Consider the following 12,732-nt stretch of genomic DNA (forward strand, 5'->3'; position numbering starts at 1 on the left):
TATATCGAATAATGCTGCAAGTAATCGACCTTCAGAAAAATCAGATATGTGTCTTACTAAGAAATGTATTAGGTCGACTTCTCAAGCTAAAATAATACCCCTTAGACGCTTGACCAAAACTGGGAATCGAGGTTCAAAAGAGATCGTTAATATTACTACTATTCCAAGCGAGGACAACAATGCTTCGGCCACTAAATAAGTACGTAATGCTTTTCTTACAAGAGCAATTTTAACACGACTTAATAGTTGGCGGTTTCACCAGTTACGGGACGCTGTAATCTTCAGCCGAGCAGGGGGACAGCGTCCGAATCCGAGCGGTCAGATAAGACAGGCAAATGAGCCACCGGGCGCCAGTCCCCTGACCAATAAGGTTGGCTTCTTCCCAAGAGTTGGTCCAGTCTGGCTTCTATAAAAACAGCGGCGCTCACAGGGCTAAAGCATCGCAGATCCCAGCGCAGTCCAGCTGTCCAAACGCAGAAACACGCCTGCTCCCAGCTCCAAGATGACCACCGCCAGCGAGAAAGCCCTCGTCTCTTCCATCTGGAAGAAGGCCGCAGACTTTACAGAGGAGTGGGGCGAAGACGCATTGCTAAGGTATCAATCCTTTTGTTGCTAGTTTTTTTTTATGTTACATGTAAAAGCAAAACCTTTTGAAAGCGCCAAGTGCGTTTTGAAGTGTTCTTCCCGACTTGTATTTTAATTTTAACTCACGTTAAACAAGATGCATCAATCAGTACATTTATGATGTACAGTTACGGTTTCTCCTGTGAAAATAAAAGACCTCAGCTTTTTCCACAGTGATGTTTTATTGCATTACAAGAAAACTACTTCAGGATTGTAATGGACCCTGACCTAAAGTAAGCAGGCACCTCAGCGCTGTCAAAGTTCAGTCTGAGCGAGCGGTGTTTCCGATTGTTTCTCCACTGCAGGCTGCTGACGGTCTTCCCTCAGACCAAGACCTACTTCACCAACGTGGACATCACCCCTGGCTCGGCCAAGCTGCGGGCGCACGGAGGCAAGGTGATGACGGCCCTGGCCCAGGCCGCGGCCGACATCGACAACATATCCTCCGTGCTCAGCAGCCTCAGCGACCTGCACGCCTACATCCTCAGGGTCGACCCCGTCAACTTCAAGGTAAGCGCGCCGAGGCGACGGGTCCGAACGACCCATGGCGTCTGTCTGCCATCCGGCCGGGCGTGCCAACGCAGCCCCCCTGAACCTCGAATGAGCCCATCGGCCTTTTCGCTTCGAGTCGGCTCAGGTGTGAAATCGCCGAGCTGCTGAGCTTTCGGAGATGGCCGATTCCAGCGTCCTTTTATTTCATCTGGCCATTGCAAGTCTTGGTGTGCATAGCTCTTCACTAATCCATTATTATTTTTTAAAATCTAAAAGCTCCTCGCAAACGGCCAACTCTTAAGAATCCGTCGCTGAGGCCCAGGGGGGTGGTATCTTCTTCTCTGCAGCGGTCCCGGAGGTGATGCAACATGGCTCATTGTCATCCTTTGCCCCCGCAGCTGCTGGCCCACTGCATCCTGGTCGTCCTCGCCAACCGCCTGCCCGCCGAGTTCACCCCGGAGGCGCACGTGGCCTGCGACAAGTTCCTGGTCCGCGTGGCCGAGGTGCTCTCCCAGAAGTACCGGTGAGCCGCGAGCCACCTGGAGCTCTGAGGGTGCCTGGGGGGACCCCCCCCCCCCCCCCGATTCCGAGCCAGCAGGGGGGGCGAAGCTGGGACACATCACCGCGTCCGAGAGCCTGGACTTTGAATGGTTGATGCCGCTGTTTGATCCTCTTGTGCTGTGCCATCATGTGCAAAAAAAAAAAAACATCCTTTTTTAAAAATGTCTAACTGTTTTCAGGCACCCTGAAACCTAATCTTGGAGCTTTACAATAAAAACATTTTTTTTAAATAATATATACGGTGTACTCGTATTTCTTGTGACCTCTGTGCTCAATACGGAGCGCTCAGTCGGATGATTTCACGGGTTCAACATGTCACACATCTGTACAATAAGCAGACACTGCCGGCATTTTCTTTTTAAAAAAACCTCTATTGGCTTGAAGACGATTGAAAATAATAGTCTTTCCAAATAAAGGTTTTGCGTAACATGCAATATTCATATTCGAATAAAAGTACTTTTAAGACAAGGTGTCACCTGGGTCACCTTTGTGAGCTCCCTCTACGAACTGATTTAATAAATACAAGAGTATGTGCACATTGTCTTCTTTATGAATTGTACTTATATGCTCTTATCAGAAAAGTGCAAAATGTTTTCTCAACTGAAACTGCTCTTGCATTCTCACAGGGGATAAAACACGCTAAAAGCACCGATCTGTAAAAATAAAACCGGGATCAGCACGCAACAAGCTTACGATAAACGCATGTGGGTCATTTACACAGCGCGAAATGGGAAACAATCATACAATTAAGAAATGAAGGCCATTCATAAAAACAAACACCTGGCAGTTCGCTTTGCTGGGATCTCGTTGAAAACATAGACAAAAGAGTCTAAATGAACTGACGTGTATTCGTAGGCATTGAGTTCCAATGCTGAAAAAATAGTTCAGTTATGCTTTTTAAATGTAATATGATCAGTACATGCGCTGCCTCGTCAGGACAGCCCCTTAACATGAAATGAACATAATCCGGGTCGACAAAAAATGCGAGTGAAATAATTAAAAACATTAAGGGAACAGATAAGAATAGACTAAATTCTCATTCTGCTGAATTGTCTATTTGCAAATTTGCATTGTAATATGATGGCCGTGTAATGTCGTTTGTACTTAAAATGGTTTTATATGTTCTCTAAAATAAAACAAAATAGTCTCAAATTACGGAAAATATGTGTTTAACAAGGTTTAGGGCTGTACTCAAAAGACCTTTCCTGGAGCGCTAAGGCTCTCAAGGAAGAGCTCATAAAGCTGCAGATCCATAAAATAATATAAACTTAATCCATATTGCTTTCTGGGTTAGCATCCACAAGACGGATGGAGCACTGGTCAGTTTCCGTGTGTTCTCAGTGATCTCAGCTGCTGAAAACACAGACAGCAGATTATGTGAACAATTTTGAACGAACACCAGCCTTTAGACGGAACAGGGTTAATATCAATAACTTTTCCACATTTTGTTCGACTGCTTACTGTTTAGTAGACAGTGCGTTAATAAGGGTCACTGAAGTGCGTTCTTCACATCTCGCCTTACTTTGCATTTCAGACTAGCAGTAACGTTACTTTCAGCAAAATAAATTGCTGCACATCTTAAGACATTACAGGATAGATTTGCGTCGCATTTATCTTTAACTCGTTTAAAGATGAGGACTTAAAAACCTTTTCTAAATAGCCCGTTCCCACCTCTGAAACATTTGCGCTCTATTTTCGGATAAACGTCTTTGCTGGAATGGTCTTCGTTCTCGTGTTTCTTAGCGGAAATTCCCTCGTGTGTGCCCTTCTTCTGCTTCTGAAGGCTTTCTTCAGAATGTCTTGCGTGACTTCGTTTCTCTTAAACAATTAAATGCATGTTGTACACACACAAACACGATACCGGTTTTTCTTACTGTTTTGCTTTACGGTTTTGTTTTGTCTTTCCTCACAGCAAAAACGAAATTAATAATAGTCAATAATCAATACGATTAAAATCAATTCAACATTCCAAAATTCGAAATACGGTGAAAGGGACCACAGAACTGTGAATTATTTGTGAAATATTGCTGTTCTTTCATATTGCGAAGCTTTATCTTTATTATTTTCTTTATTATTATTATTATGATTATGATTAAGATTATTATTGTATTGTATGTATTGTATTATTGTATAATTTCGTTACACTCTGCTGTGTTGACTGTGTTACGCTGCTGTTGCACTGCAATTTCCCTCACGGGATCAATAAAGTATCTATAATTATAATTATTATTATTATTATTATTATTATTATTATTATTATTATTATTATTATTATTATTATTATTATTATTATTATTATGGCAGTATAAATAATTGCAACACATGTGCAATAGGTATTGGGTACATTTAGAAGATGTGCTATATTCTAGAGTACCAGCCCTGGTCCTGGAAGTAAGCAGAGAGTCCACTTCAACACATTCTCCAAATTACTCATTAAATATATTGATTGACTGAAGGGGAGAAATATTTTCACGTTTTACGGGTGACCTGTCTACCCTCCAAGGTAAGAGCACTTATTGCACCAGTGGTATACCTGTGTCGTTGAAATAGCGGCGTGCATTTCTTGCATTAAATGAAGGCAACAAGAGCCGTTAATGTATTTCTACACCCAGGGAGAATGCAAGTTTAAGCGCAGTTTTACATGTGTAAAAATACGTCTATGAATGTAGAACTGTTGGATGAAGTGCGCTTGGAAGTAAACTACAGATAAGAAGCAAATTTGTCTTTCTAATCTTGAGCACATAGCAGTTTCTGTGGCCGGGCCTGGCCGCGTAGCGCAGTCAAGCCAAGATAAGATGACCTCGATTCCACTGAAGATCCAATTTCCAAGATGTGCCTTCGCCCCTCTGTTTTCTGAGATAATTAGCTTGTCAGTTTTTGGCGTAAACAATTTTACTTTTTTTTTGTTCATTCTTGTTTGATTTGTTTTAATGACAGTTCGACGAGAGACGTGAGATTGGATAAAGTCGTTAAGAGATTCCAATACTATTAATAAATTCTCATTCAACCATAAAAAACAGATTCAGTGCCTTTAGCAGTTTCGTTATTTTTTGTAGATATTTTTACGTGTTCGTGGTTCATGTGAAGCTTTTTCTTTTTTTTGCCAGATGTACAAAACACGCCTGAGATATCGAAATAATTTAATTACAAGATCATGGTATACCAGAACGACAGATTTATTACGCAATGGGGACAAAATAGTTAAAACTGAAAAGCTGCCTTCCCTAATTTCCCACTAAATTGCGCAGTATCCAAAGACAGGTTCCTAAACTCTCTTTCAAAGTTAGTTCACACAAAAATAATTCGTTGCTTATTATTCTTTAGCTTTGATATGACCTGTCAGAGTTATGTTTCTACGTTACACCCCTGTTGTGTGCGTGAAACCCCTCTGAATGATATATTACACATTTCCTAAATATTCCCAGTACGTCGTATATTCGTAGGCAACGATTTTGCAACTGTTTTATGCTGGAAAAGGTATTGTGCTCATTCCATCGTTCAGGGAAAAATAATCGAACGAATAAATATTCAATATAGCTATGTTCCGCCCTTTAGACAAAATGAAACTTTTTAATGACTTTTATACTGTATGTAACGGTATTTATATGCTTTTTTTCCTATTGATCAATATATGTCTGTGCACGATCTTAGCAAAGTATGACGTTATTAATTCAATTCGATTCAATTCAAGGTGCTTTATTAACATGACCGATGGGTACGATCAGTGTTGCCAAAGCAAATACAAATAATGAAATTCACATGAAACAAAACAAAAAATAAACGGAAAATAAAATCTACAGGCATATTACCACATTATGAACTGATTGAACGAACTAACATTTTCGAGTGACTTTCTTGGTAATCTTAGCGACTGCGAGGAGATTACACTTGTCACCAAGCCAAGTTTGCACAACATGACGCGGCAGTTGGCACGAATTCATTAATCAGTGATTTGTCATTGAGAGACTCCTCTGCGAAACTGCGCTCAGGATATCCCCGGACCTCTCCGTGCTCTGAGCTCCGCCCGGGAAACTACGTCCTTTCCAATATTTAACAATATTAAGCTTCGCGATTAAAAAGCGTGCTGGTCTCTCGCGTGCTGTGTCGCCGAGCAGGGCTTTTAAACCAAGTTCGTTTTCACAAGGAGCTCGCTGACTTTGTTTTTAACGCACACACAAAATCCGTTTGGTCAGGCTCAATTACTGGCTGGCTGAAGCTGAATTCACCGAGGATCCAACCATAAAAACCCTTTTAATGAAGTACAAAGTCTCAACCGTTCAAATGCACCGGTAATAAGGTGTATATATATATGCTCTGGGGGGATGTTTTTACATTAGCGTCTGTGTTGAGTTTCAAGGTGCTGACTGTATTTCTGGCATTGTCATTTTGACAATATTACTTCAGACGCTAAAACTGTAGTTGAAAACCTACGAAGAGACTTTATTCAGTCTATAAAAAAAGAGTAAGGTTAAGTACGAGAAAGTCCAAAATAATAAACGTTGCATAATAATATACTACTACTACTACTACTACTAATAATAATAATAATAATTCCCCTTCTTTGGCTAGGCGATAGATACTTACATTTACCCCACTATTAAAAGAGTAATATTATGGAAGTTAAAGGGTTTATAAAATATAACTTTAAAATATTCACTTAATCGATGTTCTGTTTTACATAACGGGGATGCGGGGCGCTCGAGAGAGGGAAAGGGGAGATCCGACCCCCCGATCTCAGGGGCGGGGCCTGTTGGCTCGACCAATGGGGGACGGCCGTCTGTCTCGCCCCGGGACCTGCGCTCTCTTTAAAAAGGGCCCCGAGCCGCTGTCAGGACATGGGCCTTCCTGCTTCCTCCTGAGCAACTCAGAAAGCACCAGCCGCCGCAGCCACCATGTCTCTCTCCACCGCCGATAAGGACAACATCACCAAGACCTGGGCAAAGGTCTCCCCTAAGGCTGCCCAGATCGGCGCCGAAGCCTTCGGCAGGTGAGCGGACAACACTTCAGCTCTCCATGTACCACTGTCAGCTCCTGCATCCTGCAGCTGCAGCTGTTACACCTCCTCGAGCGGTGCGTTTGTTGGCATTGTCCGCTGCAGCATTTCCACAAATGTCTGTTGTGCTTTCTCCCCCCCTGCAGGCTGCTGATCGTCTTCCCCCAGACCAAGATCTACTTCACCCACTTCGCTGACCTGAGCCCCAGCTCTGCCCAGGTCAAGGCACATGGAGCCAAGGTCATGGGGGCGATCGCACAGGCCGTTAGCCACCTCGACAACCTGAGCGAAGCCCTGAGCAAGCTGAGCGAGCTTCACGCCTACAACCTGCGGGTGGATCCAGTCAACTTCAAGGTGACTGCGGCTCTACCGCCCTGCCATCTCCCAGCGGCCAGCTCTCAGTTTCACGGGCCTAGTGCACGCAGGGCAGCGGATGAATATCACTGCACCTGAGTTAGAGTGTAATATGCTTGCAGACAGTTTTACAGATTTAAATCCAGAAACGATTTCCTGCCAGTTCTTCTCCTCTTGCCCTGTTTATTGAAGATGGAGCCTGGTTTTGAGAGCACAGGCCTACAGGCCTGGTGTTTAGTCTCTCTCAGCCTGTGTACTGCTGTACTCCTATTGATTGTCCGGTGATGTTAACCTGTGGCTTTCGGTTCTCAGCTCCTGGGCCACACCCTGCTGGTGTCTCTCTCGGCTAGTCTGGGCGCTGACTTCACACCGGAGGCCCACGTCGCCTGGGACAAGTTCCTGGCCAACATCGCCCTGGTCCTGGCTGAGAAATACCGCTAAGGGACTTGAAGTGGCACAGGAGGGGGGAGAGACAGCTAACCAACCCTGACCACACGCACGATCTGCCTCCTGTGTTTTGCAATTTGTTTAAAGAGAAAATGTGACTGTGTTCCCCCCCTGAATGTTTTGCCAATAAACCGAATTTCAATACATTCCCTTTGTTGTGCCTTTTCAATCCTTGTACCCTTTGCATGCCCGCCTGATCTGTTTATGATCAGACCACGGTGTGGGGGAGGTGGGGTACCTGCTGGCTGGTGCCTACTGTGCCATTCGGTCACCTGGGAGGTGCAGCAGGTACCATCCAGCCTGCTCCAATCATACCACCTCCCACTGACAGCGGCCCATTCAGTGGTCTGACTCCAAACCCGTCAGCAGGTGTGCCACCGGGAAAATTACAAAAGATAGTCTTGACCTGCACCTTGAAGTCCAGGTATTAAAAAATCAATCTCGTTCAATTATTTATGGGTGCCTTTCAATACTCATTTTCTATTGCGCAAGAATATACAGAAAAACAGATGGGTTCCTGAAATATTCTCTAGACCGTAAGGCATATGAACACTTCAGCATGCCAATCACATGTTGCTTTAGTCTGTACACTGAAGAGGTAATATTCCGCTGTCCATTGAGTTCTGGGTATGCGCTTGAGCCTGATCGCGAGTTGCAGAACTTGCAAGCAGTATTTATGATGGTCTCATGATTCAAGCATGGTGATGTTAGTTCAGGTTTCTTCTTAGATTGCAAAACTACCCTATAATATTTCAAGCAAATATGATCATTTAACAGAAGAACAGTCCAAAGGGCTTTGAACACAGCAGACCTTTGCTGTCATTTGTAATTTTCCTTTCATTTAACATTGATGAGCACACTGTGAATACAAACGCCATTTTGAATAATATCTGATGGGCATTCTGTTCCTTTTAGCGAAATAAGGAACTTGAGGGAACGTTTTACTGAATGTAATCTGCGGTTCTGCTCTTTTTGCTTCACATTATCAATCTTTTGGGTTCTCTTTATTTCTTAAAAAACATGAAGCAATGTGCAGTTTCTTTAATATGGCAAGCTAATCGCTGACACCACCATGGAATGGCTGTTCAAAACGGAAACTCATCTCCTTATTAGACTCTAAGGCTCAGGGGGGAAACAATTTTTGTTTTTTACGTGTGGTGTCTGTACAAAGGCGAATTACAGAAGACGCATTGTGAGTCATATCCATCATTTCATTGAAGGGCTCTTCTTGAAGTTCTTTTTAAATGATAAAGGATCCAAGTTACTTTCACGAGCACACCATCGCCACACCAGGGACAACAACACCCAAGACCCGAGAGCCTGGTGAAGGTCTGGAATACTTGGTTAGACAGGTTTGGTTGAACCCGTTTGGTCAATGGGCAGCCCCCTGGCCTGAGGACGAGGAGACTCGAGCCCCCTTCAGACTGAGTGACCCAAGGGGCATCTGCCAGGTGGAGATGGGTTCTTAGAGGGATGCCTGTGACGAATGCGAAGCGAGTCGTTTGTTTTCGACGCCCATTCATTTTAGTAACGATCGGGATTAGGGACAGGGCATGTCATTGCGAACCTCATTTAATCACCTCCACGCCATGAGAAAACGACAACGAGATCGTGGCCGGCCACGCTGACATCACGCCGTGTAGTGGGGCCCCCGGAGAGAGAGCCCAGCTGGCTGCTGGAGAGACAGGCACAGGCAGGGAGTTCCGCGTCCTCGCCTCTTATCGCAGAAAGCAGCGCGCTCGGCAGCGCCGCAGTTTGGCGAGGGACTTTCACCGGTGCAGCCATGCTGAGCCAAGAGGAGAAAGACCTCCTGGTCAGCATCTGGGAAAGCATCGCGCCGGACGCCGAAGAAATTGGCGCCGAGGCTCTGCTAAGGTAAACCGGGAGTGTGTAGGGATTTGCAATAAAAATAGTAGCACTATCCTTGCTGTGGTGCACCTTCGCTCCACCGTCAGGAAAAAAAAGGCATTTCTGATCAACAGAAGAGCTCTTAATGTCCTCGTAGTCCATGCACTGACGTAAATACTTCAACGCATTTAAATAGAGAAAGTTATCATTATGTTAAATGTTTTATTGTGTTAGCTATAGAGGGGCTTCTATTCAACAGCTAACAGGCTATAATCGTGTGCGATATTTCATACGGGTAGGTCTATTTCAAGTTAAAAGAAAAAAGAAACAGCGAAAAATAGAGTCGAGTCTGCCGTGTGGAAAACGATACACACACGCATCATCCCTTTTTGTTTTAAGAAGCGATGGTTAACACCCCCAGACAAATTCCGGCTGTATCCCCAAAAAGAGGAAAAAACAGGATATTCTGTACAGTGTACTATATTGATTCTGTGTAGAAACGTCTTCGAGTTGAGCTATAGATACCCGTTTGCCTTTAAATCGCGCAGCCGAGGCGCAAAGACCTAGCAATGGGACAGCATTTTTTTCCACAACTACACTTACCCCCCCCAAAACAAAAAAAAACAACAACCGGGGGCGCTGTGAAAGGGAATTGCTCTTTTTAATTGCACGGCGGATACGGTTTCCCCACCGCGACAATGTACGGTAACAGGAACTGCAATAACACGGTTTCCCCTGTTGCGTTCTCCGGTAGGATGTTCACGTGCTTTCCTAAAACCAAGACGTACTTTGCCCACCTAGACATCAGCCCCGGATCCGCCCACCTGCGGACCCACGGCAAAAAGATCATCATGGCGGTCGGGGACGGAGTGAAGAACATCAGTACCCTGGCTACCACGCTGGCGCCTCTTAGCCTGCTACACGCCTACCAGCTGATGATACATCCCAGCAACTTCAAGGTGTGTGTGTGTGTGCTGTGCCCCCTGTCTTAACCGTTCCCTCCCTTCTGCCCCCGTCTGCAGAGATGAAATATCTCAGGCGTTGGGAAAATCAATCAATCGACTGATTTTCGATTCTGTTCGGACTTCATCGGGCTCAACATTCAAAAATTCGAAACCCAACTCTTGCCAAGTATGGAGGACGGGATCTCGAAGTGGTGCAATCGCCAATTATTTAAAAACCTGTATATATATATATTCTGCCTGTCAGTGGTGTGTAGTACAAGCTGGCCTGTGTGTAACCACCGGGTCAGACCCTAACCCTTAAACTCTTAGGTGGAAAACGTGCACATCAACAGCCAACTGTCTGGTTGCCATGATCCAAAATCCTTCAGCATCAAGAGCACTTTATTGCCAACCCTGTTAACCGGCACGTGATTATGTATCATTTTGATTTTCTTGTTACACATTCATCCCATTTTCTAAGCTCCTTATCTAACAAAGGGTCGAGGGGAAGTCAGGGCCTGTCCTTCTTAAAATATATCCCTCTTTACAGCGCCACGGTTTTCTTCGGTATAGCACCGAGGGAAGTATCCAAGTATAACGTTATTGAAAATGGCTTGACCTGTGTGACCCCTGGTGTGTTGCAGCTCCTGTCTCACTGTATCCTGGTGACGCTGTCGTGCCGCAGACCGCAGGAGTTCACCCCCGTCGCGCACGGGGCCTGGGACAAGCTGCTGTCGGCCGTGTCCGCCGTGCTGGCTGAGAAATACCGATAACCAGCCCCGTCCAGAGGGTTCTGATTCGCCGACGTGTTGCAGGACTGTTGTGTTGTTTTTGTTGTTGTTGCTCCCCAAATAAAAATGCAATTACGATTCTGCTTCTGCTGCTCTCTCTGTTAGCGCCAGCTGTTGGAAACACAAGCTTGAAGGTCAGCAGTCTTGAACAAAAAGAGGAGTAACGGAAAAGTGACTTTTAAATTCGATTTAAGTAAGCTTGCCACCTGGACTTTTGTTTCCCATAATGCCCTTTGACCGTCAATGTTGACTTCTTTTTCAACCTCCTAAAGGTCGTAGTGGAACAGATAATAATAATAATAATTGCTTACACTTATATAGCGCTTTTCTGGACACTCCACTCAAAGCGCTTTACAGATAATGGGGATCCCCTCCACCACCACCAGTGTGCAGCCCCCATCTGGATGATGCAATGACAGCCATAGTGCCTCAGTACACTCCCCACACACCAGCTCTCAGTGGGGAGGAGAGCAGAGTAATGAAGCCAATTCATAGAGGGGGATTATTAGGAGGCCATGATTGGTAAGGCCCAATGGGAAATCTGGCCAGGACACCGGGGTTACACCCCTACTCTTTTCGAGAAACACCCTGGGATTTTTAATGACCACAGAGAGTCAGGACCTCAGTTTTACATCTCATCCAAAGGACGGCGCCTGTTTACAGTATAGTGTCCCCGTCACTATACTGGGGCATTAGGGACCCACATGGACCGCAGCATGAGCACCCCCTGCTGGCCCCACTAACACCTCTTCAGCTTTCCCAGGAGGTCTCCCATCCAGGTACTGGCCAGGCTCTCACCTGCTGAGCTCCAGTGGGCTGCCAGTTGTGAGTTGCAGAGTGATATGGCTGCTGGTTATGCTGACATGGCAGATGACATTATCATTCATAATTTCTTGGATCCCACTAGTTTAAGTTCCCTTGAATAGATAATTAGGATTAAAACCATATTCCATGATTCTGCAGAGCAGGGGTCCCCAGCTCTGGGCGCGGACAAGAGCAGTATACTTTTTCAGGCCAGCCTAAACGGGCTGTTTCTATCAACACCACCTCCATGTTCACCAAGGGCAGAAGTATATCAATCCCCTTTCTTTCTGCAATTGATCTCTGAGTTGCCTAATGTTGCAGATCGCACGGTGATTTGCTCACGCTTCAGTTAGACTCTTTGAGAGCTGACGATTGATTCCTTTTAAGAACCTGCTGAACTGGAGTTCTCAGGGCTGGTTGATGATTCCTGCTGAAGTCTGCGTAGTCCCAGCTGAGACGTGTGGCCAGTTCAAATTAAACTTCTTCCTCACTTGGCAGGTTGTGTGTTTACGCCGGATTTATTTCTGATCTTTTTACCCTCCAGGAAAAGTACATGAATCAGTGCGTGTGACCTTCCCTCTTCCCAGATACTGAGCTACTGCTGAAAGTATTATAAAGGGAGATTAAGCTTTACATGGCTTGGCACCTCAATACCTGTCTGAACTTTTATCGCCCTACTCCCCACCTCGCAACCTCCGCTCTTCAAATTCTGCCCTCCTTACTGTCCCCCAAGCCCGTCTACATTGTATGGGCGACAGGGCCTTCTCCTGCTATGCCCCCAAGCTCTGGAACTCTTTGCCCAAGGATATTAGAGAGTCACCTTCTCTAAACTCCTTCAAATCCAGACTCAAAACCTTCTTCTTCAGAAAAGCCT

The 12,732-nt window shown here is 45.2% G+C and overlaps 3 protein-coding genes across 3 annotated transcripts; all 3 read left to right on the forward strand.

Moving 5' to 3' along the window:
- Positions 1–429: 429 nt before the first annotated feature.
- LOC102692770 (hemoglobin subunit alpha-like) lies at positions 430–1,912 on the forward strand. The gene is made up of 3 exons (XM_069180961.1): positions 430–594; positions 930–1,134; positions 1,515–1,912. Exons 1-3 carry the CDS (start codon positions 503–505, stop codon positions 1,641–1,643), a joined length of 426 nt encoding a protein of 141 aa, XP_069037062.1. The 5' UTR covers positions 430–502; the 3' UTR covers positions 1,644–1,912.
- Positions 1,913–6,501: 4,589 nt separating this feature from the next.
- On the forward strand, positions 6,502–7,617 carry LOC102693166 (hemoglobin embryonic subunit alpha-like). Its single transcript, XM_069180872.1, has 3 exons — positions 6,502–6,664; positions 6,817–7,024; positions 7,337–7,617. The coding sequence occupies exons 1-3, from the start codon at positions 6,570–6,572 to the stop codon at positions 7,463–7,465; spliced, it is 432 nt and encodes a 143-aa protein (XP_069036973.1). The 5' UTR covers positions 6,502–6,569; the 3' UTR covers positions 7,466–7,617.
- Positions 7,618–9,071: 1,454 nt separating this feature from the next.
- Positions 9,072–11,132, forward strand: LOC102692967 (hemoglobin subunit zeta-like). Its single transcript, XM_006637194.3, has 3 exons — positions 9,072–9,346; positions 10,074–10,278; positions 10,908–11,132. The coding sequence occupies exons 1-3, from the start codon at positions 9,255–9,257 to the stop codon at positions 11,034–11,036; spliced, it is 426 nt and encodes a 141-aa protein (XP_006637257.1). The 5' UTR covers positions 9,072–9,254; the 3' UTR covers positions 11,037–11,132.
- The last annotated feature ends 1,600 nt before the right edge of the window (positions 11,133–12,732 follow it).

This window comes from Lepisosteus oculatus, chromosome 19 (genome assembly GCF_040954835.1).
Source record: "Lepisosteus oculatus isolate fLepOcu1 chromosome 19, fLepOcu1.hap2, whole genome shotgun sequence".
Taxonomy (NCBI): domain Eukaryota; kingdom Metazoa; phylum Chordata; class Actinopteri; order Semionotiformes; family Lepisosteidae; genus Lepisosteus; species Lepisosteus oculatus.